The sequence below is a fragment of the Ceratotherium simum genome, chromosome 34, assembly GCF_057802395.1.
Source record: "Ceratotherium simum simum isolate JZ-2026a chromosome 34, ASM5780239v1, whole genome shotgun sequence".
Classification (NCBI taxonomy): Eukaryota; Metazoa; Chordata; class Mammalia; order Perissodactyla; family Rhinocerotidae; genus Ceratotherium; species Ceratotherium simum.
Window position 1 is genome coordinate 9,788,558 of NC_141933.1, and position 26,870 is coordinate 9,815,427.

A 26,870-nucleotide genomic window follows, 5' to 3' on the forward strand; every position below is an offset into this window, starting at 1 on the left:
GATTTCTCTTTCTGCTACTTCATTGTTAGTGTATAGAAATGCAACTAATTTTTGTATGTTGATTTTGTACTCTGCAACTTTACTATGTTATTTTATCATTTCTAATAGTTTTTTGTTGGATTCTTTAGAGTTTTATGTAATATAAAAAATGTCATCTGTTAATATACTTTCCATTTATACCCATCTTATTTAGAGTTTTTATCATAAATAAATGCTTGTTGATGTTTGTGGAATGCTTTCTTGGAATCTAATGAGATGACCATGTGATTTTTATTCTTCATTTTGTTAATGTGGTGTATCACATTGATTGATTTTTGGATGTTGAAGCATCTTTGCATCCCTGGAATAAATCCAACTTGATCATGGTGCATGATCCTTTTAATGTATTGTTGTATTTGATTTGCTAATATTTTGTGGACGATTTTTGCATCGATGTTCATCAGTGACATTTGCCTGTAATTTTCTTTTTTTCTGTTGTTGTTATCTGGTTTTGGTATCAGGATAATGTAGGCCTCATAGACTGAGTTAGGAAGCATCTACTCCTCTTTGATTTTTTCGAAGAGTGAGAGAGATAGATATTAAATCTTCTTTGAGAAATTGGTATAATTTACCAGAGGAGCCACCTGGTCCTGGACTTTTGTTTTCTGGGAAGTTTTTGATTAATATTTTGATCTCCTTACTAGTGATCAGTCTATTCAGATTCTCTATTCATCTTGATTCAGTTTTGGAAGATTGTATAATTCTAAGAATTTATCCATTTCTTCTAAATTATCCAATTTGGTGGCATATAGGTTTTCATAGTTTCTCTTATAATCCTTTGTATTTCTGTGGTATGTGTTGCAATTTCTCATTTTTCTTTTCTAATTTTATTTATTTGAAGATTCTCTCTTTTTTCCTTTGTAAGTCTACAATTTTTATAATTGTTAATACTCAGTCCTTTTGGCCTCCATTGAGTAAAATTTGTGTCCAATACTTTCAGCCACAGTATACCCTTTTCTAACGTTAACCCAAATGATGTTGACACACATTGAGAACCACGACAGTGAGGTCAGAAGACCCATAACCACTCCTGACACATTACCTTGCATTCCTCTTATGGATGCTGACTAATATAGATGTCAGGTCATGTCTTCCCTACATCCCATGTCCAGCTCCCATCCTGCTCACCTCCAGGGTTAGGGTGTCTCCAGCATTCTTCTTTCCATTTCTGTGTGCAGCTTTTCTGAGTTCTTTTAAGCCCTCTTCAGGTTTGTTGGTGATAATCAGCCACCGAGCTGACTCCATCAGCCATCTGATCAAAGAACAGAACAGGGGTGCAGTTAACTCTCATTTGTCCATTTTTCATACAAACTTTGCCCAGAGATGGAAAGTGGTTCATAGTACGCCACCCAAAATCTGTTGCTCTGACATATTGATTATTTAAGCTGAAGGTGCTTGAGAAACAGCAGATGCAGAAAGAGCTCTCTGTCCTCTCCTTTCTGCCCTAAAGTAGGTCATACAACTTCCCATGAAAAGATGCCCTTCCTGTGCCAAGAAGAGAAGAACATTCTTATCACCAAAGACTTGGAGTTGACACTGAAAAGGACTTATACGAACAAACTTACTAAAATAACTCCTGTTTTCCCTTAGTTTCCTCGTATATTCCCTAGTCATATTCCCACAAATTCCTGTCCCTGGTCCAAGCCACTTTGTCTTATCACATCTCTACAGTTCAGAGGTTTTTTTTGTGTGTGTAAAAATGTAAATAAGCTATTGGGCCTAATGATTTCTTTGGGTCTTAATTTTCCTTCTGGAGACTCATATGTACATATAAATATTAAGTAAATTTGTATGCCTTTCTCCTGTTAATCTTCTTATGTCAGTTTAATTCTTAGGCCATTCACAGAACCTACAAGTGTAGAAGGAAGTTTTTCCTTCCCTGCTGATGTCTTTTCCCTACAATATAATGCCCACCACTGTTTGGTTATACCAGAAAATATAAATTTACTTTCTCTTGTACCATAACGAAGAAAATACGAGAATGACAGCTTAATGCACTACACTTTCACTACTGGGAACACAAACTTGGAGTCATATTGGCTTCTCTCTTATTCAGGGGAAATGTCAATGTTAGCAACTAAAAGTAGATTGTGCCTAGTTAAATTTTTATTCAAATAAACAGTGAATAACACTTTAGTATTATTATGTTCCGTGCAATATATGGGGCATGCTTGTACTAAAATATTGTTGGTTATTTATCCAAAATTTGAATTTAATGGGACATTCTGTATTTTATCTACTTAGCACATAAAATTACAGAACTCTTAGGTAAATAGAAATTTCACAAAAGTAATGAATAATTTTCAGTGTAACTATGTGAAATTTAACCTTTGGGATATTATTATACAAAAATACTTGTTGTTTATCTGAAATTCAAAATAATTTAGTGTCCATGTTGTTATCTGGCAATGCTGTCTGTTCAGCTTCTGGAATCGCACAGTTTAGTAGAACACATGCTCAAGTGTTGATGAAGGACCAAACAGAATTCGTGTGTCCTGATTCCATGAATCTTTCATTCCGGACCCTCTAAGATTAATAGAGAGCTTATACCTTGAAGACAGAAAGATGGCAAATACCGGTGCAGAAAACACCAGCTGGAGGGTGCGCCAGTCTCGAATAGCAAAAGCCACACCTCCTGATATCATCTGTCCGATACTATTTGCACAGTTTACCAGTGTCATTCCCATGGCTTGGAATTGGCGTGGTGTCCATTCTGCAACTGAAAGAAAACACAAACAGAATTTTGCCTTTAAACAAACATGGAATGTCAACATCAAAGTCAAAGCTTGGAAATGTGCAAGATCAAAAATGTTGACTTACTGAGCATAGTGCTGTTTGACAAGATGGTCATGACAGAAAGGCCAGCGAAGAAGCGTAGTGAGCAGTAAACGAGGAAGGTGGGAGCAAAGGCTGCACAGGTGCCAACAATGGCAAACTGGAGCAAACACCATCTGAGCATTAACCTCCTCCCAAACCTGAGAAACAGATACGGGTTAGATTAGGGAACGATAATAACCTGTTGTAAAAATAAGTGTGAAAAAGAAGCCACATTTTGAAATTTAGGGAAGGTCTTCACAAGTGTCAGTGCCCTCCTTGTGCTGCTTGTGCCTCTAAAGATGCTGGTGCCTTGCTGCTTACAATGTTGCTTCAGTCTCTGGCGTCTTCTCCTGGATCACCATGCTGCGAGCACCTTTTCTGTTTCTGGGGTCACCTGGGTCTCCTGTTCCACTACTGGATCTCTGTGGATTTTCCACAGGCTGGGGTGCTGCTGCCCCATGTACCACCTGTGCTGCTGCTCCTTGGTTATCTGGGGCTGCAGGCAGCACCACTGTTGGGGTCTGGGTCATGGGTGTTGTTGCCACTGCCAGGGGCCATGGGTCTTGTATACATCACCTGCTGCTCATAAGGCTGGGTGTCAGGGGTGTTGCCACTGGGGGCTGGGTCAAAGGCTCTATTGTGGTTTGTGAAGCCTCTGGTCACAAGTGCTACCTGCCAACTGGGGGAGTGGGAGGTGCTCAGCCATGAGCACTGCTGTTGCTCCTGCAGACTCTGCTTCCAGCGCTGGTGAGCTTTTTGAAACCTCAGGCCAGGGCACCACTGCCTCTGCTGGAGATATTCACATTTTGGATTGCCACCACTGGGGGAGAAGGAGGGAGCTGCACCATAAGCACCACTGTGTTTCCTGAATCTTCAGATCATGAGTGCCCTCTGCCACCACTGAGAGAGAAAAAAGGGTAAACCACGAGGGGTTTTGCTGCTTCTGCAGCCTTTGGTCTCTGGTGCCACTGCCTTTTTTGAAACCTCAGATCAGGGACCACCACCACTGCTGGGGGTATCTGCGTTTTGGATCACCCCCACCACTGGAGGGGCAGGGGGCTGCTCCCCTAGTTCCACTGCCTCCCGGAGGTCCAATCCACCCACCTTCAGGTATCAGATGCATGGATCTCTCAGACATGCTGATGTGCTGTGCAGGGAGTCCTTTGTTGGTCCATGGATGTCCTACTGCTTGCAATGTAGAGGGGAGTAAAGGGAACAACTCACTCTGCCATGATGCTGACATCACTCCTCTAGTTTTCTTTTCCTTTAGTACAATGATATAAGTGTAACGGTGGTTTTGGTATCAGGGTAATGCTGGACTCACAAAATGACTTTAGAAATGGTCTCTCTTCTTTGATTTTTTGGAGGCGTTTGAGTAGGATTAGTGTTAATTATTCTCTAAATGTTTGGTAAAATTCAGCAGAGAAGCCATCTGGTTCTGGGCTTTTCTTTGTTCACAAATTATTGATTATTGATTCAATCTCCTCACTGGTAATTAGTCTCTTCAGATTTTCTATTTCTTCCTGATTCAGTCTGGGTAGGTTGTTTGTTTCTAGAAATTTTTCCATTTCTTCTTGGTTGTCCAGGTTGTTAGCGTACAGTTGTTTATAGTGGCCTCTTGTATTTCTATGGTATCAGCTGAAATGTTTCCTCTTTCACTTATAATTTTGTTGATTTGGGGTCCTCTCTTTTTTTCCTTGGTTATTCTAGCTAAAGGTTTGTCAATTTTATCTTTTCAAAGAACTAAGGCTTAGTTTTGTTAATTTTTTTATTGTTTTCCTTTTCTCTATTTCATTTATTATTTCCTTCCCTCTGCTAAGTTTGGGCTTAATTTGTTTTTCTTTTTCTAGTTCCTTGAGGCATTGACTTAGGTTTTTTATTTGAGATCTTTCTTGTTTTTTAATGTAGGCATTTACTACGATGAACTTCTTTCTTAGAAATGCTTTTGTTGCATCCTATAAATTTTTGTATGTTGTGTTCCCATTCTCATTTTCTCAAGATACTTTTTAATCCCCCCTTAATTTTTTGTTTGATCCATTTGTTGTTCTAGAGAGTGTTGTTTAATTTCCATGTATTTTGTGAGTTTTTCAGTTTTTCTCCTGATATTGATTTCTACTTTCATACCACTGTGGTCAGAGAACATACTTGGTATACTTTCAATCTTCTTGAATTTTGCTAAGACTTGTTTTGTGGCCTAATATGTGTTCTACCGTAGAAAATGTTCCATATGTACTTGAGAAGAATGTGTTTTCTGCTGTTGGATAGAATGTTCTCTGTATGTCTCTTAGGTCCATTTGTCCTGCAGTGTTGTTCAAATACTGTTTTCTTACTGATTGTTTTTCTGGGTGATCTATCCACTGTTGAGAGTGGGGTATTAAATTCCCCAACTATTAACATATTGATGTTTGTTTCTCCTTTTAGCTCTGTTAGTTTATGCTTTATATATTTAGGTGCTAAGATGTTGGGTGCATAAATATTTACAATTGTGTCTTCCTGATTTATTAACCCCTCTGTCATAGTATAATGACTTTGTCTCTTTTTACCATTTTTAGTTTAAAGTCTATTTTGTCTGATGTAAGTATATCTAATCCTGTTTTTTTTTTTTTTCCTTTTTTTTGGTTACCATTTGCTTGAAATATCTTTTTCCACACCTTCATCCCAGTCAACTGTGTCTTTAAGGCAAAGGTGAGTCTTTTGTAGGCAGCATATCATTGGATTGTTCATCTTATTTTATCGTTGGATTTTTTAAAATCATTTCAACCATTCTATGTCTTTTGATTAGAGAACTGAATCAATTTACATTTAAATAATTGATAGGTAAAGACTTACTCTTGCCATTTTGTTAATTGTTTTCTGATTCTTTTGTAGACCTGTTCTTCCTTGCTTCTTCTTGTGTTATGTTTTTTGTGTTTTGATGTTTTGGTATCAATATGCTTTAACTTCTTTATCGTGTTTGTTTGTGTAATCACTATAGGTTATTCCCTGGTTACCAGGAAAAAAAAAAAGTTGAACTCACAGACACAGAGAGTAGAATGGTGGTTGCCAGGGCTGGATGATGTGGGGAAATGAAGAGATGTGGGTCAAAGGGTTCAAACTTTCAGTTATAGGATGAATAATTTCTAGGGATCTAATGTACAACATGGAGACTGTAGTTAACAATGCTGTTGTATATTCTTGAAAGTCATGAAGGAAGTAGATCTTAAATGTTCTCACCACACACAAAAAATGGTAATTGTCTGAGGTGATGGAGGTGTTAACTAACCCTATAGTGGTAATCATTTCACAATATACATCTGTATAAATCATCATATTGTACACTTTAAACTTATACAATGTTAAATGTTAATTATGTCTCTATTAACTTGGAAAAAGGAATATGGAACATTCTAACAGCAAAAAAATACAAGGTGAAAGCAACATCTGTGAAAAAATATGCCAAGGGTAATGAAGGGGTGCATAAGATCTCCTCTCTGCAGAGCACTGGTTTGCTGATATTGGACAACATGGTTCCTCTAAAGCAGGATAGAAGAAAACCACAATCTAGACAGGGGAACTTACAGAAAGTTCTCAGAGGAAAGAATTAGGTATGATGGAGAATGAAGAAACAGAGAATGATAAAGTTAAAAAAATAAAAGAGAAAGAGAACTCTATGTTACACAGGTTCCTGGAAAAGGGGTCTTTCTGTAAACAACTTGGACTAAAGCACCTGTGCTGATTCTATATGACCAGTATTAACAAATGGACAAAAATTGAGATTGGGCAACTGCTCTGTAATCATTGCTTCTCTCACACCATACTTATATTATAATACAACTGTTAAATCTTTTATATTCTGAGTTATTATACAATACATACTTTCTTTATTTGTGTTTCATTTCAGAATGGTATAGAATCTATACAAAGAAGTGCTATGATTAAGGAAATGATGTAGTGGTGATTATTGGAAAGCCTGGTCGGTCAAAACAAAAAGCAACTATATACAAAGATATATAATGTACTCAAAGGAAATGGTCACAAATAAATTTGTTAAGTGTAGTGACATCTGTGGTGTCAGGTCTTTGGAGGCAATCTGTTTATCATTTCCTGAAAGAGGGATTAAGAACATTGTGATGGAACCACACTATGAAGCACTATGAATCTATTAAGAAAATAAGGTAGAACTACACATAGGAACGTGTATGTGTCTCAAAAACATAGTGCTGATTGTACATACAAAAATTAATGAGAAAATAACACATTTACATAATATGTAAATGAAAAAATGTCACATTTGTGAAAACATATATAAGTTTAAAATAGTATAGTTAACACATTATAATTATCCTTATATTGGAGGAGAGAAATGGGAGTGGAGCATGGAGAAAAAATGAAACAGATATATACATAAGTATATGAGGTGAATTCAAGGCCAAATTAATGAGGACACTGTCTCAGGTAATGAGTATGATAATTCAACCATCTGTTCTTGACATCCAAAAAAAGGGAAATCTGTGTTGTGCAAAATATAAGGCTATTGTTTCGTTATTAATTATTGCACGATCTGGCTAGATGCTCACCATTGCTTCTCTTTTTTTCTAGACATAGATGAACACTATACTTGCCAGTCTTATAATTAAGTAGGGTCCATGCACCTTTGTGTTGACCATGGACTGTGGATAGAAGTGACGTAGACCAATTCCAGGCCTGTCCATGTAAGATCAATTTTCATTCTACCCGTTCCGTCTGACAACATGGCTTGAAACAAAGAACTCATTGATGAAAAAGTCACATGATGGAAGGAATTGTTTCCTTGGTCATTGCCTAGAAGATAGGGGCCTGGATGGCTACTTGACCCACACAAAATTATGACATCAATAAGAATCATTCTTTTATTCAGGTAGCCACTTATGATTCCGGATTTTTTACTGCAACCAGTTACCTTGACTAATACAGTAATGTGTGATTATAATGATGTTTAATGAAGATCAATAGAGAAGCTTTGTGTGTATTTCTTTTTGTATACATAACCAAATTTATTTGGAAAAATATTTTATTTGAAAAGAAAATGTGATATATATCTATAAATAAATATGTCAAATGAGGTTATACAATTACACATACACATATCACACATATCCCAATTTGACTTAAAATGTGTATTTTTGATGTACGTAACTATAACAAAATGATGTTAATGTTGGCTCCCACTTGGATGGATTTATCCCAACCACTCTTTTTTTTGGAAAATTTTCAAATATGACAGATAGTAAATGAATACTATAGTGAATCCTGATATAAACCTCAACCAGATTCACCACGAAATATCATTTTGTTACATTGGTTTTATTTCCTTGCATGTATATGAACACACAAAAACACACACACATACACACTTTTTTGTTGAATCATTTGAAAGGCAGTTACAAATCATATGACACATCACGCCTAAAGTTTTTAGCATGCAGGCATTAAGAAATTACATGTACCCCTGTGTTCATTGCAGCTTTATTCACAATAGCCAAGACTTGGAAGCAACCTAAGTGCCCATCAAGGGAGGAATGGATAAAGAAGATGTGGTATATATACACAATGGAATACTACTCAGCCATAAGAAACGATGAAATTCAGCCATTTGTGACAACATGGATGGACATTGAGGGTATAATGCAAAGCGAAATAAGTCAGAGGGAGAAGGTCAAATACCATATGATTTCCTTCATTAAGTAGTAGATAATAACAACAATAAACAAACACATAGAGACAGAGATTGGATTGGTGGTTACCAGAGGGGAAGGGGGGAGGGAGGAGGGCGAAAGGGATAATTTGGCACATGTGTGTGGTGATGGGTTGTAATTAGTATTTGGGTGGTGAACATGATGTAATCTATGCAGAAATAAAAGTATAATGATGTACACCTGAAATTTATACAATGTTATAAACCAGTGTTACTGCAATAAACCAAAAATTTTTTAAAAAAACGAATAGGGACAGTTTCTGATACTATTACAATTCCATTATCACACCTAAGAACACTAACAATAATTCCACCATATTAGCTATTAGACCATATTTAAATTGTCACAAAGGTCCTCAAAATCTCTTTCTAGCTGTTATTTTTCTTTATCCCATCCATGACGTAGTTGGCATTTATACATTGCATTTTGTTCTTATGTTTTATTAGTCTTTTAAAATCTAGAATGATCACTTATTTTTTGCACGACATTCCTTTTTTTTTTTAAATTTTTTGTTTATTGCAGTAACATTGGTTTATAACATTGTAAAAATTTCAGGTGTACATCATTGTACTTCTATTTCTGCGTAGATTACATCATGTTCACCACCAAAATACTAATTACAACCCATCACCACACACATGTACCGAATTATCCCTTTCACCCTCCTCCCTCCCCCCTTCCCCTCTGGTAACCACCAATCCAATCTCTGTCCCTATGTGTTTGTTTATTGTTCTTGTTATCTACTACTTAATGAAGGAAATCATATGGTATTTGACCTTCTCCCTCTGACTTATTTCACTTTGCATTATACCCTCAATGTCCATCCATGTTGTCACAAATGGCAAGCACCAATTTGTAAAGGTACATGCACCCCTGTGTTCATTGCAGCATTATTCACAATAGCCAAGACTTGGAAACAACCTAAATGCCCATCAAGGGACGAATGGATAAAGAAGATGTGGTATATATACACAATGGAATACTACTCAGCCATAAGAAACTACATTCCTTTTTTGATGGGTCTAGGTCACTTGTCTTAGAGAATGTGAATTAAGGACAACTTTAAAATGTGTTTTTAATTTTTATCTATAGTCTAATTTTTACATGGCACATTTTTTTGGTCAGAAAATAACAAAAGGTTAAAAAAGTAAAATATATATTTGCATTTTAGGATAGCTTTCAGAGTCCTTTTTAAAAATAGACATTATTTTTAAGAGCAGTTTTAGGTTCACAGAAAAATTGAGCAGAAGATACAAAGATTCCCATGCACCTCCTTCTCCCCCATGTGTAGCCTCCCCCATTATCACATCCGCCACCAGAGTGGTCCATTTATTAAAACTGATGAACCTACGCTAATACATCATAATAATCCAAAGTTCATAGTTTACGTGAGAGTTTAGTCTTGGTGTGGTACATTCTATGGTTTGAACAAATGTATAATGACATGTATCCACCGTTATAGTATAATACAAAGTATTTTCCCTGCCATAAAAATCCTCCATGCTTGCCTATTTATTCTTCCTACCCTCCACCAGCACCCCTGGCATCCACTGATCTTTTTACTGTCTCGTTAAGTTTTGCCTTTTCCAGAATGTCATATAGTCGGAATCAGATAGTATGTGGCCTTTTCTGATTGGTTTCTTTCACTTAGTAACATGCATTTAAATTTCCTCCATGTCTTCTCATGGCTTGATGGCTCATTTCTTTTTAGCACTGAGTAATATTCCATTGTCTGATGTACCACAGTTCATTTATCCATTCACCTACTGAAGGACATCTTGGTTGCTTCCAAGTTTTGTCAATTATAAATAAAGCTTCTATAAATATCCACTGCATATTTTTGTGTGGATATAACTTTTTTTTTTATTGATGTTTTACTGGTTTCTAACATTGTGAAATTTTGGGTTGTACATTTTTGTTTGTCCATCACCCCATATATGACTCCCTTCACCCCTTGTGCCCACTCCCCACCCCCACTGCCCGGGTAACCACAGTCCAGTTTTCTCTGTCCATGTGTTGGTTTATATTCCACATATGAGTGAGATCATACAGTGTTTGTCTTTCTCTTTCTGGCTTATTTCACTTAACATAATATGCTCCAGGCCCATCCATGTTGTTGCAAATGGGACGATTTTGTCTTTTTTTATGGCTGAGTAGTATTCCATTGTATATATATACCACATTTTCTTAATCCAATCATCAGTCGAGGGACACTTAGGTTGCTTCCACTTTTTGGCTATGGTGAATAATGCTGCAATGAACATAGGGGTGCATAAACCTCTTTGGATTGTTGATTTCAGGTGAGTTGGATAGATTCCCAGTAGTGGGATGGCTGGATCATAGGGCATCTCTATTTTTAATTCTTTGAGGAATCTCCATACCGTTTTCCATAGAGGCTGCACCAATTTGCATTCCCACCAGCTGTGTATGAGGGTTCCTGTTTCTCCACATCCTCTCCAACATTTGTTGTTTTTTGTCTTGGTGATTATAGCCATTCTAACGGGCGTGAGGTGGTATCTTAGTGTTGTTTTGATTTGCATTTCCCTGATGATTAGTGATGTTGAGCATCTTTTCATGTGCCTATTGGCCATCTGTATATCTTCCTTGGAGAAGTGTCTGTTCATTTCCTCTGCCCATTTTTTGATCGGATTGTTTGTTTTTTTGTTGTTCAATTGTGTGAGTTCTTTATGTATTATGGAGATCAACCCCTTGTCAGATGTATGTTTTGCAAATATTCTCTCCCAGCTGGTTGGTTGTTTGTTCATCTTGATTCTGGTTTCATTTGTCTTATAAAAGCTCTTTAATCTGATAAAGTCCCACTTGTTTATTTTTTCTTTAGTTTCCCTAGTCTGGGTAGGCATGTCATCCGAAAAGATTCCTTTAAAACCAATGTCAAATAGTGTGTTGCCTATATTTTCTTCTATGAGTTTTATAGTTTCAGGTCTCACCTTCAGGTCTTTGATCCATTTTGAGTTAATTTTTGTGAATGGCGATAGCACATGGTCCACTTTCATTCTTTTGCATGTGGCTGTCCAGTTTTCCCAACACCATTTATTGAAGAGACTTTCCTTTCTCCATTGCATGTTCTTAGCACCTTTGTCGAAAATTAGCTGTCCGTATATGTGTGGTTTTATTTCTGGGCTTTCAATTCTGTTCCATTGATCTGTGTGTCTGTTTTTGTACCAGTACCATGCTGTTTTGATTACTATTGCTTTGTAGTATGTTTTGAAGTCAGGAATTGTGATGCCTCCTGCTTTGTTCTTTTCTTTAGGATTTCTTTAGCTATTCGGGGTCTTTTGTTGCCCCATATAAATTTTAGTATTCTTTTTTCTATTTCTGTGAAGAATGTCATTGGGATTCTGATTGGGATTGCATTGAATCTGTAGATTGCTTTAGGTAATATAGACATTTTAACTATGTTTATTCTTCCAATCCACGTGCATGGGATATCTTTCCATTTCTTTATGTCATCGTGGATTTCCCTCAATAATGTCTTGTAGTTCTCATTGTATAGGTCCTTCACCTCCTTGGTAAGATTTATTCCTAGGTATTTTATTCTTTTTGATGCAATTGTAAATGGTATTATCTTTTTGAGCTCTCTTTCTGTTAGTTCATTATTAGCATATAGAAATGCAACTGATTTTTGTAGATTGATTTTGTACCCTGCAACTTTGCTGTAGTTGTTGATTGTTTCTAACACTTTTCCAACAGATTCTTTAGGGTTTTCTATATATACAATCATGTCATCTGCAAATAGTGAGAGTTTCACTTCTTCTTTACCTATTTGGATTCCTTTTATTCCTTTTTCTTGCCTAATTGCTCTGGCCAGAACCTCCAGTACTAGGTTGAACAGGAGTGGTGAGAGTGGGCAGCCCTGCCTCGTTCCTGTTCTCAGAGGAATGGCTTTCAGTCTTTCCCCATTGAGTATGATGTTAGCTGTGGGTTTGTCATATATGGCCTTTATTATGTTGAGGTACTTTCCTTCTATTCCCATTTTATTGAGAGTTTTTATCATAAATGGATGTTGTATCTTGTCAAATGCCTTCTCTGCGTCTATTGAGACGATCATGTAGTTTATTCTTTGTTTTGTTGATGTGATGTATCACGTTGATTGATTTGCGGATGTTGAACCATCCCTCGTCTCTGGTATAAATCCCACTTGATCATGGTGTATGATCTTTTAATATATTGTTGTATTCGGTTTGCCAATATTTTGTTGAGGATTTTTGCATCAATGTTCATCAGCGATATTGGCCTGTAATTTTCTTTCTTTGTATTGTCTTTGTCTGGTTTTGGTATCAGGGTGATGTTGGCCTCATAGAATGATTCAGGAAGTGTTCCATCTTCCTCTATTTTTTGGAATAGTTTGAGGAGGATGGGTATTAAATCTTCTTTGAATGTTTGGTAAAATTCACTGGAGAAGCCATCTGGTCCTGGACTTTTATTTTTTGGGAGGTTTTTGATTAATATTTCAATCTCTTTACTTGTTATTGGTCTATTCAGATTCTCCATTTCTTCTTGGTTCAATTTTGGGAGGTTGTATAAGTCTAAGAATTTATCCATTTCTTCTAGATTGTCCAATTTGTTGGCATATAATTTCTCATAGTATTCTCTTATAATCCTCTGTATTTCCATGGTATCTGTTGTAATTTCTCCTCTTTCATTTCTAATTTTATTTACTTGAGCCTTTTCTCTTTTTTTCTTAGTAAGCCTGGCTAAGGGTTTGTCTATTTTGTTTATCTTCTCGAAGAACCAACTCTTTGTTTCATTAATCCTTTCTACTGTTTTTGGTCTCAATATCATTTATTTCTGCTCTGATTTTTATTATTTCTCTCCTTCTGCTGGCTTTGGGCTTTGTTTGTTCTTCTTTTTCTAGTTCTGTTAGGTGTAATTTAAGGTTGCCTATTAGGGCTTTTTCTTGTTTGTTAAGGTGGGCTTGTATCGCTATGAGTTTCCCTCTCAGGACCGCTTTTGCTGCATCCCATATGGTTTGATATGGCATGTTATCATTTTCGTTTGTTTCCAGATAGTTTTTGATTTCTCCTTTAATTTCATCAATGATCCATTGGTTGTTCAGTAGCATGTTGTTTAATCTCCACATTTTTGTCACTTTCCCAGTTTTTTTTTTCCTGGTTCATTTCCAGTTTCATAGCCTTATGGTCTGAAAAGATGCTTGTTATGATTTCAATCTGCTTAAATTTATTGAGGCTTGCTTTGTTTCCCAACATATGGTCTATCCTAGAGAATGTTCCATGCGCGCTTGAGAAGAATGTGTAGTCAGCTGTTTTTGGGTGGAGTGCTCTGTATATGTCTACTAGGTCCATCTTGTCCAGTTTTTCATTGAAGTCTAATATTTCTTTATTAACTTTTTGTCTGGATGATCTATCCATTGCTGTAAGTGGGGTGTTAAGATCCCCTACTATTATTGTGTTGTTGTTGATTTCTCCTTTTAGGTTTGTTAACAGTTGCTTTAGGTACATTGGTGCTCCTATGTTGGGTGCATATATATTTATAAGTGATATGTCTTCTTGATGGAGTGTCCCTTTTATCATTATATATTTCCCTTCTTTGTCTTTCTTAACCTGTTTTATCTTGAAGTCTACTTTGTCTGATATGAGTATGGCAACACCTGCTTTCTTTTGTTTGCCATTAGCTTGGAGTGTTGTCTTCCATCCTTTCACTCTGAGCCTGTGCTTGTCTTTAGTGCTAAGATGTGTTTCCTAAGGCAGCATATTGTTGGGTGTTGCTTTTTAATCCATCCTGCCACTGTGTATCTTTTGATTGGAGAGTTCAATCCATTTACATTTAGGGTAATTATTGAAATATGAGGGCTTAATGTTGCTGTTTTGTCACTTATTTTCTGGTTCTTTTGCATTTCCTTTGTTTCTTGTCCCATTTGTTTTGGACTGCCAATTCAGTTTGGTTGTTCTGTCTTATGATTCTTCTAGTTTTCTCTTTGTTTATCATATGTGGTTTTGCTTTGATTATTTGTTTAGTGGTTACCTTGAGGTTTGGGCAAAAAATCTTGTGTATGAGATAGTCCATTATCTGATGGCCTCCTATTCCCTTATACTAAGTCAATTCAGTCACTTTCCTCTTCCCCTTCTAAGTTGCTCTTGTTATACCTTATTCTATCTTGTGTTGTGGCTGTGTGTTTACAGTGATGAGGTTAAATTTATTTTTGGTGAATTTCTTCCTTTGATCTTTGAGTTTAGTATTTAAGTGGTTGCTAACCTATTCCGGTAAAGATCTACTATTTCTCTGATTTTGTCTACCTACTTTTCTCCTTCCTCCAAGCTTTGTGTTCCCTTTCTCTTCTTTTTTCAGGCCTGAGGGCCTTCTTGAGTATTTCTTGTAGTGGGGGTCTCGTGGCCATGAACTCCCTTAGCTTTTGTTTATCTGGGAGAGTTACTATTTCTCCATCATATTTGAAGGATATTTTTGCTGGATAGAGTATTCTTGGCTGAAAGTTTTTGTCTTTCAGTATTTTGAATATATCATTCCAGTCTCTTCTAGCCTGAAAAGTTTCTGTTGAGAAATCTGCTGAGAGCCTGATGGGAGTTCCTTTGTAATGTTATTTTTGTTTTTGGCTAGCTGCCCTTAATATTGTTTCTTTGTCGTTGACCCTGGCTAGCCTTACCACTAGGTGTCGTGGTGAAGGCCTTTGTCTGTTAATATATATAGGTGTCCTGTTGGCTTCGCTTACTGGTATTTCCTGCTCCTTTCCCAGATTTGGGAAATTTTCAGCTATTATTTCCTTGAATAGGCTCTCTGTTCCTCTTTCCCTCTCCTCTCCCTCAGGAATACCTATAATTCTTATGTTACATTTTCTAATAGAGTCAGATATTTCTCGGAGTCTTTCTTCATTTCTTTTTAGTCTTAGTTCTCTCTCTTCTTCCATCTGGAGTATATCTGTATTCCTATCCTCTAAAGTACTAATTCTTTCCTCCATATTGTCAGCTCTGTTCTTTAAAGATTCCAGATTCTCCTTTATCTCCTCCATTGTGTTCTTCATCTCCATCAGCACTGATTGGTTTTTCTTTATGATTTCAATCTCTTTTGTGAAGAAACTCCTAATCTCATTGAATTGTTTGTCTGTGTTGTCTCGTATTTCGTTGAGTGTTTTTATGATAGCTATTTTGAAATCTCTGTCATTTAGTTTATGGATTTCTGTGTCTTCGGGGTTGATTTCTGGGTGCTTGTCATTTTGTTTCTGGTCTGGTGATTTCATATATTTTTGCATTGTGGTTCCTGTGTTGGTTTTGTTTTTCCTCATCCTGGAAGTCTCTGGTTGCAATTTCCACCTGCCGCCACTGTCTGGTGGTAAAGGGCTGTGTAGTCTAAGCCCCCCGCGCTCTGCCCCAGTTTTTCTGCTGCGATCCGCAGTTTTGTTTTTTTGTTTTTTTCCCCGCTGCGATCCACGGGTCCAGTCCAGTTTGTTCAGGTCTGCCTCGGATCGCTAGGTCTGGTCGAGCTGCAGACTCCGGGTTGCGGGGAGCGGGGAGCTCTCTCTTTTGCCCTCTGGGTCCCTGATGTGGGAGGCTTCTCATTTGCCCCTCTTTATCCGCTCTCTGGGGTGCTCAGATGTTGATGGTAGCCCTGTGGCTCCTCTGAGTCCTCTGTGCGGGAGTTTCCCACTGGCTGAGAGAGCCCGAAGAGCTACAGTTTTCCCGCCGATGGCCGCCCCTCCCCCCTCTCTGGGAGCCTCGCGGACTGGGATCGCTGATCTGATGGGGAGGGAGCGGAGTTCTCCTTACCTCTCCCCACTTCCTCCGGGGGCCCAGCACGTTCCGCTCTCAGATGTGCGGCAGTGTGGATCCCTCCGCTCTAGGTTTTCACTGTCTGGGATTCCGTTGTTGGTCTGTGGCTGTTGCTTTTGTTGTATCTTGTGGGGGAAGAATTCATGGGAAAGCTCACTCCGCCATGATGCTGACGTCACTCCTGTGTGGATATAACTTTTAAACTCCTTTGGGTAAATACCAAGGATCATACTTGATGGATCATATGGTATGAATAGGTTTAGTTTTGTAAGAAACCACCAGAATTGTCTTCCAAATAGGCTGTATTATGTTGTATTCCTTCAAGCGATGAATGAGAATTCTTGTGCTCCACATCCTACCAGCATTTGGTGTTGTCATTGTCTTGGATTTTGGGCTTTCTAATGTAGGTAGTGGTAAGTAGTGGTATCTCATTGTTGTTTTAATTTGCATTTCTGTGATGACATATGATGTGGAGCATCTTTTCATATGCTTAATTACCATCTGTATATCTTATCTGATGAGGTGTCTGTTAAGGTCTTTGGTCTACTTTTTATTCAGGTTTTTTGTTTTGTTTTCTTATTATTAGTTTTAAGAGTTCTTTGTATTTTTTAGCTAAAAATTCTTTATCAGATATGTTTTCTGCAAATATTTTCTCCCAGTCTGTGGTTTGTCTCTTCATTCTCTTGACAATGTCTTTTGTAGATCAGAACATTTTAATTAAGCCCAGCTTATAAGTTTTTCTTTCATGGATTATACCTTTGGTCTTGTATCTAAGAAGTCATCACCAAACCCAAGGTTATGTAGATTTTCTCCTGTTATCATCCTGGAGTTTTATAGTGTTGTGTTTTACATTTAGGTCTGTGATCCATTTTGAATTAATTTCTGTGAAAGGTGTACAGTCTCCATCTAAATTCACTTTTTTGTGCGTGTACATCTAGTTGTTTCAGCACCATTTGTTGAAAAGACTATCTTTCCTCCATCGTATTGCCTATTTTCCTTTGTCAAAGATCAGTTGACTATATTTATGTGGGCCTATTACTGGGCTCTCAATGCTGTTCCATTTAATGATTCTTTTCTTTAATTAATACCACACTGTCTTAATTACTGTAGCTTTGTAGTAAGTCTTGAAGTCAGGTAGTGTCAGTCCTCCAAATTTGTTCTTCCTCTTTAACAGTGCTTTGGCAGTTCTGGGTGTTTTGCCTCTCCCTATTAACTTTAGAATTAGTTGTCAATATCCACAAAGTAATTTGCTGAGATTTTGATTTTGATTGAATTGAATCTATAGATCAAATTGGGAAGAACTGATATCTTGAGACACTTTTTAATATGCAGTAGGAATAGGGAAGGCTTTTTGTTCCTGACATCATGCAAAGAGCCACCAATAAACAGTTTATACTCTGTTACAGTGAGCGTGGCTCATCACTTCCTCTTCGTTACCCAAATTATTTAATGCTTCTACGATCCTGAAAGAGCCTAGGCATAAAAGAATCTGATGAAATTTTGTATGTTCTCAAAGTCGGTGTCCTATATCAGAGTTCATAATACATTTTTCATCATTATCAAAGGTCTTGAATGCATTAGCAGTGATCGTCTTTCCCAAAATTCTGAGATGTAGAAGTCCTCTCTTCTTTTCAGTCATTAATAAGTAGAGTGACCATAAAATTTTTATCCTCAATAGGATACGTTTGAGACCAAAAATGAATGTTATTAGTAATTAAGCCTAGACTGTCCAAGCAGGTGCGATGACTGGTAAATCAAGGAACAAAGGAAGTTGGGCTATTCCATTGAATATGCAAAGGGAAGGGATTCTAGGAAATTATGTGGAGTAGGTTTGTCTAAGCTTACTAGTGTTCAATCAGCACAAGACTGTGATCATTAAGGTAGTTGTTTGCGTAACAGCCCATGTCTGTACTCTGTGTCATGCTTACCAAGAGTTTTTATAGCTTGTTTCTACAAGGGTGCCAGTGTGGCTCCTTTCCCTGAAGTGGAGCAAAAGTGTGGTCTGGCTTGTTTTAGAGATTCATACCATGACATTTTTACTTGCTTTATTTACATCTAAACACTTATGTATTTAGCATTTTTAAGGAATGAGGTCTCCAGGGATAAGTATGAAACTGCATATTTTTGAATTTTGGCTGAAAGGGATGTTCTAGTGGGCAGAAGGGATATTCCAAATGTTTAACAACCAATACATGAGGGGAACTGACCATTAATAATAGGCTTTGGCCTTGACAATGAACTGGTCACATAGAGTATGCCTGCTGGGCTATATATTTCCCCTTTCAAGGATGGCTCATTGGTGGATGGTTGCTTGAGTATTTACTAGCTGAATATCAGCCTGGGTAGCAGTTATATTTGGGGTGGGTTGTTTTCAAGCAGGCCAATATTCTTAGTCCTGTTTTCCCCAACTTGGCATCTCCTTCTGAGTGACAAATAGGCACTTCTAATTTACTATGTCCAAAACAGAAGTCTTGACTTTATCCTCCATATGGGATCTTTTTCCTGTCTTCTCTCATCTTATTTAATGGTATCAGCATTCATCTATTTGCTCAGGCTGAAGATATAGATATCATCTTTCATCCTCCATTTGCCATATCATACCCTCCTTCTTAAAAATTTGAAACCATCAGGAAATCTTATTGTACATTTCTACAGATAGCTTTCCCAATCCAGCTACTTGTTACCATTTCTATGGACACCTTCCTAATTAAAATTCCCATCATTTTTCCTAAGAATTATTTGATAGTCTCTTAAATGATGCCCTACCACCACTTTTGCTCCACTAGTTAATTATCAATGAAGCACTAATAATGAGGATTAAAAGATTCTATCATAATACTTCCCTTATGAGCCTTTGATGGGTGCATTTCAGGTTCCAGGAATTAAGGACTTTAACTCTACAGCCTGCCCTCCACTCCATCAGAAAAGAAGTATAAAGCCTGTGCACAATACACAAAGAAACTACCAAAAGAGAATGTTGGAGTATTGGAGAGTGAACAGAAGCAGGTAGATTGTGGTGGGGAGTGTATGCTCCCTGAGAAGAGAGCAGATGGAAAGCAATGTAAGGAAGATTCCATTTCCATAGCTATAACCTGGAGTAAGGTGCAATCCACACAGTAAGTACAGTGATTGGGGTGCATATGCAAAAGCTACCCTCTTGTGGTCTGGAGAACCAGTTCACAGACCGTGGGAGACTGGGAAAACTGAAAAGAGTGGAGGGTTCCAGCAAAGAAAAGTGGCAGAGGGGATCTCTACCACACATCCCTGACTGACCCCTGAAACATATATATGCAGAATAAGCTCCAAGTAGGTCTGCTAAAGATAGAGATCCGAACTGAGGCCAGTTCCACAGGAAAGAGTTGGCATTTCAACCCCAGACGTGAAAATTACTCACTAAAATGAAAGAATCAGTTTTACTGATGAATAATAATGGAATCCAAAATCTCTACAACTTAATATTTATAATAATAATGATACAATTCAAAATTTCCTGACACATTAAGACACAAGAAAATGAAACTCAGTCTCAAGAGAAAGGAAGTCATTGAACTCTTTTCTGGAGATGCAACAGATTTTGAATTAACCAAGAAATATGTTAAGGTGATAAGTATCCTCAAAGGTGTAAGAAAATATGACTTAATAATGAATGAAACTCACAGCTGAGAAATAGGCACTCTCAGCAGAGAAATTGACACAAACAAACCAAAATAATTGAAATTGTTGAACTCAAGAAGTATAGTTTCTGATATAAAAATTCACTGTATAGACTTAACAGCCATGTGGACACGAGAGAGACTATGTGAACTTGAAGATAGAGTAATAGAAGTTATAGCAGGTGAAGAACAGAGAGAAACAATGCTTCAAAATAATCATCACAGAGCCTCAGAGTACTATTACACAAGGAGTCAGCAAATATTTCCTGTAAAGACCAGATAATTATTATTTTATGTGTTGTGAGCAACATACAGTGTCTATTAATGTTCATATTTGTTTTCCTTTTTACATTAATGTTTGTTTCTTTTTTATTATAGTTAAATATATGTTAAAAAAAATTTCCATTTTAATCGTGTTTAAGCATACAAACCAGGGACATAAATTACATTCACAATGTTGTGCAACCATCATTACTATCTACTGCCAAAACTTTTCCATCACCCTCAACAGAAATTCTGTGCTCAATAAGGCAACAACTCTTCTCCTTTCCCTCTAGCCTCTGGTCATCAATAATCTACTTTATTTCTCCATGAATTTGTGGAATCATATAAATGGAATCATACAATGTTTGTCTTTTTGTGCCTGTCTAATTTCACTTGAGACTTGTTTGTGTCCTATATGTGGTTTATTCCAGAGAATATTCCATGTGCACATAAGGATTTAGTATATTCTGCTGTTGGGTTCTATATGTGTGTGTTAGGTCTAGCTGGGTATTGGTCTTAAAGTCTTCTATTTCTCAATGATCTCTGATCTAATACTTCTGTGCATTATTGAAAATGGTTTATTGAATTATTTTAACTGTTATTACAGAACTTTCCATTTCTCCCTTCAACTCTGTCAGTGTTTACCTCGTATGTTTTGGGCTCTGTTATTTCATACATCTATGTTTATCATTGTTATGTATTCTTGTTGAATTGACTTTGTTAAAGTCAATATATGAATTCCTTCTTTGTCTGTTATAACAGTTGTTGAGTTAAAGTCTATTCTGTCTAATATTAGATCTAGCCAACAAAGTTTTCTTTTGGTGGCTATTTACATGAAATATCTTTTCCTATCCTTTCATTTTCAATTTCCTTGTGTCTTTATGTTCAAAATGAATCTCTCTTGTAGACAGCATATAGTTGGCTCCTATTTTTTCACCTATTCTGCCAGTCTTTGCCTTTTGACTGGAGATTGTAATCCATTTACATTTAAGGTAATTACTAATAAGGAAGGACTTACTTCTGCCATTTTTCTATTTGTTTTCTATATCTCCGAAAGCTTTTTTGTTTCTCATTACCTCTATTACTGACCTATTTTTATTTAGTTGATTTTTTTGTAGTGACATGTTTTGTTTCCCTTATCATTTCTTTTTGTGTATTTTCTCTGTGGTTACCATATAACATCCTAAAGTTATAGCAATCTAGTTTGAATTGATACCAACTTAACTTCAACTGTATGAGAGTCTCTACATCTATACCACTATATGGTCCCCCTGTTTATGACATTGATATCACAAATTACATCTTTATACACTTAAAAATATATTTAAAATTATTTTTAATGCATTTGTGTTTTAAATCCTTTAGAAAATAAAAAGTAAATTAATATACCAAAATTACAATAATACTTGTTTTTATATTTGCCTATGTATTTACCTTTATCAGAGACCTTTCTTCTTCATCTCTATTTCTTACTGTCTAGCATTCTTTAATTTCAAACCGAAGGACCTCTTTTACCATTTCTTGTAGGATAGGTCTAATGGTATTGAACTCTATCAGCTTTTGTTTATCTGTAAATGTCTTCATTTTTAACTCATTTTTAAATACTTTTGCCAGATATAGAACTCTTGTTTGACAGTTTTTTACTTTCAGTAGTTTAAATATATCATTCCACTGCCTTCTGGCCTCCAAAGTGCCTAATGAAAAATCAACAAATGACCTCATTGAAGATCCCTTGATTGTGACATGTTGCTTCTCTCTTACTGCTTTCAAGATTCTCTCTTTGTCTTTTGTTTTTGACATTTTGATTATAATATGTCCCAGTGTGAGTCTCTTTGAGTTAATCCTACTTAGATTTCATTGAGGCTTTGGATTTGTACATTGTTATCTTTCATCAAATTTGGGAATTTTTCTTATTTCTCACATAAATTCTCTGCCCCTTTCTCTCTATCTTCTCTTTCTGAGACTCCTATAATTAGTATGTTTGTTGCTTGCTGGTGTTTCCTAAGTCCCTTAGGCTATGTTCACTTTCCTCCTTCATTTTTCCTTCTGTTCAACAGACTTAATTATTTCAACTGTCCTATCTTCATGTTCACTATTTTTTCTGCCTGCTCAAATCTGCTGTTGAATCCCTCTAGAGCAAACTTCAATTCAGTAATATTTTTAACCACCAAAAATTCTATTTGGTTCCATTTTTATAATTTCTATGACTTTGTGGATATTCTCATTTTCTTCATGAAATATTTTCCTGAGTTATTTTAGTTCATTTTCCATGCTTTACTTCAGCTTTTTGAAGATATTTAGGACAGTTGTTTTAAAGTCTTTGTCTGGATGTCTGACTTCTGGGCTTACTCACAAACAGTTCTGTCAGGTTTTTTCCCCCTTTTAAAGGGTCATGTTCCCTGTTTATTTGCCTGCCTTTTGATATTTTTTTGAAAATTGGACATTTGACTACTATATATGGTAACTCTGGAAATCAGATTTCCCCTCTTCTGCAGTGATTTCTCATTCTTTTTTTAATTGTTGAAGAGTTAAGTAGTCTATATTTTGAGACCTTTCCAAACTATTTTGGAAAACTATTAGCTCATGTTCAGCTAAGTTTTGACAGAGATTTCCTTGAGTGTCTGGAGGTCTCCCAATGTTTGCAGATTGCATCTGTTTTAGGACACTCCTTAAAGACTTAGCTAGGCTTGTGCTAGGGTATGTATCAACCTGAAGTAAAAGCTTTAGATGTTCTCATTTCTTTTCTGAGCACATGCATTGCCTGGCCTCTTGTATGGATTTCTAAATTCCACCTTATGTATGACAGCTTTTGAATGTCTTAATTTCCCAAAGAGTCTCAACCAAGCTTATCCTTCAGGTCTTAGATGGTCTATAGTATGTCTCCAATAGTACTTATTGTATGTCAATATCTTTCCAAATAAAATACTCAGAAAACCAGAAATAGAAGAAAACTTCTTAAAACTCATTACAGGTACCTACCATAAGCCTATAGCTCATATTATACCCAAGAGTGAAAGGGTCAGTGCATTCTACCTAAGGTCAGAACAAGGCAAGATTATCATCTCTCGCCACTTTAATTAAGCATGATACTGAATGTTTTAGCTATTGACAGAAAAAGAGTAAAAGGCAAAAGATAGGAAAATAATAAGTAAAACTATCATTACTGGCAGATGAAAAGATAATGTAGTAGAAAGCTTTAAAGAACTCACAATGAATATACTAGAAGTAATAAATAAATTTATCAGGATGGCAGTCGGTAAGATCAATATATAAAAATCAATTGTATTTGTACATATGAGCAATGAATAGTTAGAAATTAATGTTACAAAAAAAACCTTAACAGCCTCAAAAACCAAGTTAAATAGAAGTAAATTTAATGGGAAAAAATGCATGACTGTTCCCACAAACTATAAACATGTAAAAAGGAAATTTTTAAAAATCTAAATTAACAAAGAGCTCCATAATGTTCATACATCACAAAATTCAGTATTTTAAAAATGGCAATATAACCCAAACTGCTCTGTAGATTCAAGGCAATCTCAATAAAATTCTAAAGAGAACCAATTTTCTGACTTCTAACAACATAGCATAGCTTGCCTGTTTTTGACTCTACCTAAGTGTAATTGTCTAGTATGTAATGATTTGTATTTTGCTTGTTCTGCTCAACTACATGGTTTTGGTATTTATTCATGTTACCACACAGAATAGTTTTTTCATTCCCCTTATTGTATATCAATTAATTGTGTGAATATCCTGCCTCTTATTCTCTTATTGATAGACTTCTAGATCGTTTGCAATATTGGGATATTATGAACAGTTGAGAGTGTTACTTAAAAAGTATTAATTTGTTCACACCCCTCTTTTACACATAATGCTTTAATTTTTCCTCTTAGCTGTCTGATGAAGTTGAAAATCCTTGGTTTATCTCGCTACCTCAATTTCAGCTAGTTCTCCAGTGTAATCTGCTACTAGGCCTCTTCCATCCCTCACATTTACTACAATGTGATCCATAAATTGATATAGCTATAATTTCTTACGACACTGTCACAGGAGGCCATGTTACTGGACTGTTGAAAATGAACACTCTGACTCTGAACTCTTTTATATGTTACATTTACTGTGATATATTTAGTGTTCACATTTCTCAGCTGAGACAACAGTTAATATTATGCTGGTGAATGGTAAGGGGCACATCATGTGCTCCACCTTCTTCAGGCGAGACATGGTTGGGTGCTGGCAATGATTTCAGAGAACGTCTATTTAAGAAGTGGTACTGTCAGGCACAGAATACCCCAAACTTCTCACATGAAAAACTTAATTATTTTACATGATTGAAAAACTTACCTTTAAAAAGATGTTTTTGCAAAACCAAAAATTAAGGTTACTGGCATAACTTTTCAACACACTAACAATGATGCATTGCTCTATACTCTACAGGTTTTATAGGAAAATCTACCCATCACACTAGGGCAACTAGGCCATGATGACCATTCTCTGGGAAGCCACAACCATTCAGCTCACAGGGTCCAGGAAGGAGTGTATATGGCACCCCTGGCTGAGACCAACAAAACAGCTATCCATATTTGTCTTCAAACAGTCTGAATCTCACTCCATAAAACATTTCCCTCTCCATTCCCATAGGTATCACTTTCTTGTGTTTCTAATCCACATGTTATAGCACCTCCTCTCTGCTTCCTGTCCTGATGTGCTTCCAGATTAGATGGAAATACCATTACTGAGTCCTGTACACCAAGCTCAACGTTGGAAAAATAGCATTCAGTACAGTATTAATTCTCCATTTGCATTTCTAGAACAATGGAGATCAAGGCGGCTCTAGAAGAGTGTAATTTGCAGTATTTATTTCCTAATGAAAGAATGACTCATGAAAATACCCAGGTGTAAAGAGTAGCTGTGATCCAGAGACACTCACCTGTCTGATAAATGGCCATAAATGATGCTTCCCACCAGCATTCCAGCCATGAATAAGAATTTAGACACTGAGATCAGTGACTGAAATTCGCATACCAGGTCCCACTAGAAGAGAAGGAAACTTGCAAAGGAGAGCTCCGCAGCAGCTTATAACCCCTCATTGGAAACACCTTAACATTACTTGCAAATTTTAGTATATTGGACCGCTATCTTCCTTTCCAGATTCCCTTTCTACATTAGCTAATCTTCTCATTCAGATCTCAGCTTAAATATAACTTTTCTGGAAGTCTCTTCTAAAATTGTAGGTTTTATTAATGCTCTGTTTTACTCCATGCTAACTGGTTCTTAACATTGGCCATAGAGTGCAATTATTTGAGTTTTAAAATTTCTTCATGACTGAATTTCATCACAGACCTTCTTATATGACTGCTGTGGGGTACATACCGTCCGAGCATGGAGGTTTTCATCAATCTCTCAAAAAATTATAATTTGCAACCAAACAGTAATCATTACTAATTACCATAACATTTTTAACACATTACATAAATTATTTGCTTAAATTTTGGTCTTTCCAAGAATCAAAGCACTATGCTAGAAGGGCTCATGTCTATTTTTGAATTCATTAGTATTATTATTTATTTAAATGTGAAGCATTTAATAGAGAAGCAATTAATATTTGCTGAAAAAATGAAGAAGGAACATCTGTGTAGTGACTAAAGTCTTGAAGGATCTTCATTATTTGTTCTGCCTCTAAACACCTACATCGTATACTCACAAGAGGTAAATGGGGCCTCTTACCTCAGATACGATGGTGGAGGAGAAGGAACTTTGGTCATACACCCAGCCATTCACACAAGGCTCTGTGTCTGACTCACTCAGGTTAGAGAAGGTCTCATTCAGGTTAAGGAGTTGCCACTGGGGGTGGAGGAAGCGACGACACTTCTCTGGCCTTAGGTTTGAATCCAGTGGGATGGAGAGTCTCAGGAAAGCATTGTGGCTGAGGTTCCCAGTGCCAATAGAAGAGACAGTGTCATTGTCGAGGTTGTGGACCCAGCAGCGGTGACCAGGGATGGCTGCGGTGAAGTTCTCCAATAGCAGATGAGGGTATATTATGAGGTTGGAGATAAAAAGGAAAATCATCTGAAGGATCTGGTATCTCCCCAGGCCTCCAACTTGATCCAGGAGGTATTGAAAGGCCATTGAGGCTGAGCAGGTGATCCCCAAGATGAGGCAAAAAGACTGTATCTAGAAAAGTTCAAGGGGAGAAAATATTTCCTTTCACACTAAATGTGTGATGACCACACTTTCTCTTCAACTGGCCCTTTCTCACCTCCAAAGCAGGGCCATGGAAGCTGTTTCTCCCAAGTTTTTAGGGTCAGGTCGGTAGTTGTTCTCATTAGCTACAGAGAGAAATATTTTGCTGAGGTACTTCCAGGATTTGACAATTAAATCTGTTAAAGCTGTACTCTGTAAAAGTTGTCCTTGTCCTCAGCAGTGCTTCAAAGTCAATATTGGACTGTGAACTACAGAATCTTAGGAAACAATCCAAAATAAACTGGCTACATTGTATGCAGTTCTTCCCAGAAAATCTAATTGGTGAGGCTCAAAAGTGAAATGCTTTTTGATTTTCCTTGGCAAAGAAGAGGAAGAATTTTGCTTATTTAGTACTGAATTTTGATTAAAAGAGTTAAGGA

The 26,870-nt window shown here is 36.7% G+C and overlaps 1 protein-coding gene across 2 annotated transcripts in view; it reads right to left on the reverse strand.

The window, feature by feature from the left end:
• LOC101405967 (organic anion transporter 7-like) overlaps positions 1-26,415 on the reverse strand; it is a 43,758-nt gene extending 17,343 nt beyond the window's left edge. The window contains exons 1-5 of one of the 2 annotated variants that reach the window (XM_087423226.1): positions 25,975-26,415; positions 25,178-25,281; positions 2,860-3,014; positions 2,590-2,758; positions 1,168-1,291 (exon numbers count right to left, since the gene is read on the reverse strand). In XM_087423226.1, coding sequence (XP_087279352.1) covers positions 1,168-1,291; positions 2,590-2,758; positions 2,860-3,014; positions 25,178-25,281; positions 25,975-26,376 — 954 coding nt within the window. In that variant the 5' untranslated portion in view covers positions 26,377-26,415. The remainder of the gene's footprint in view (positions 1-1,167; positions 1,292-2,589; positions 2,759-2,859; positions 3,015-25,177; positions 25,282-25,974) is intronic. The other variant, XM_004437510.3, reaches the window with a different exon arrangement.
• Positions 26,416-26,870: the final 455 nt, after the last annotated feature.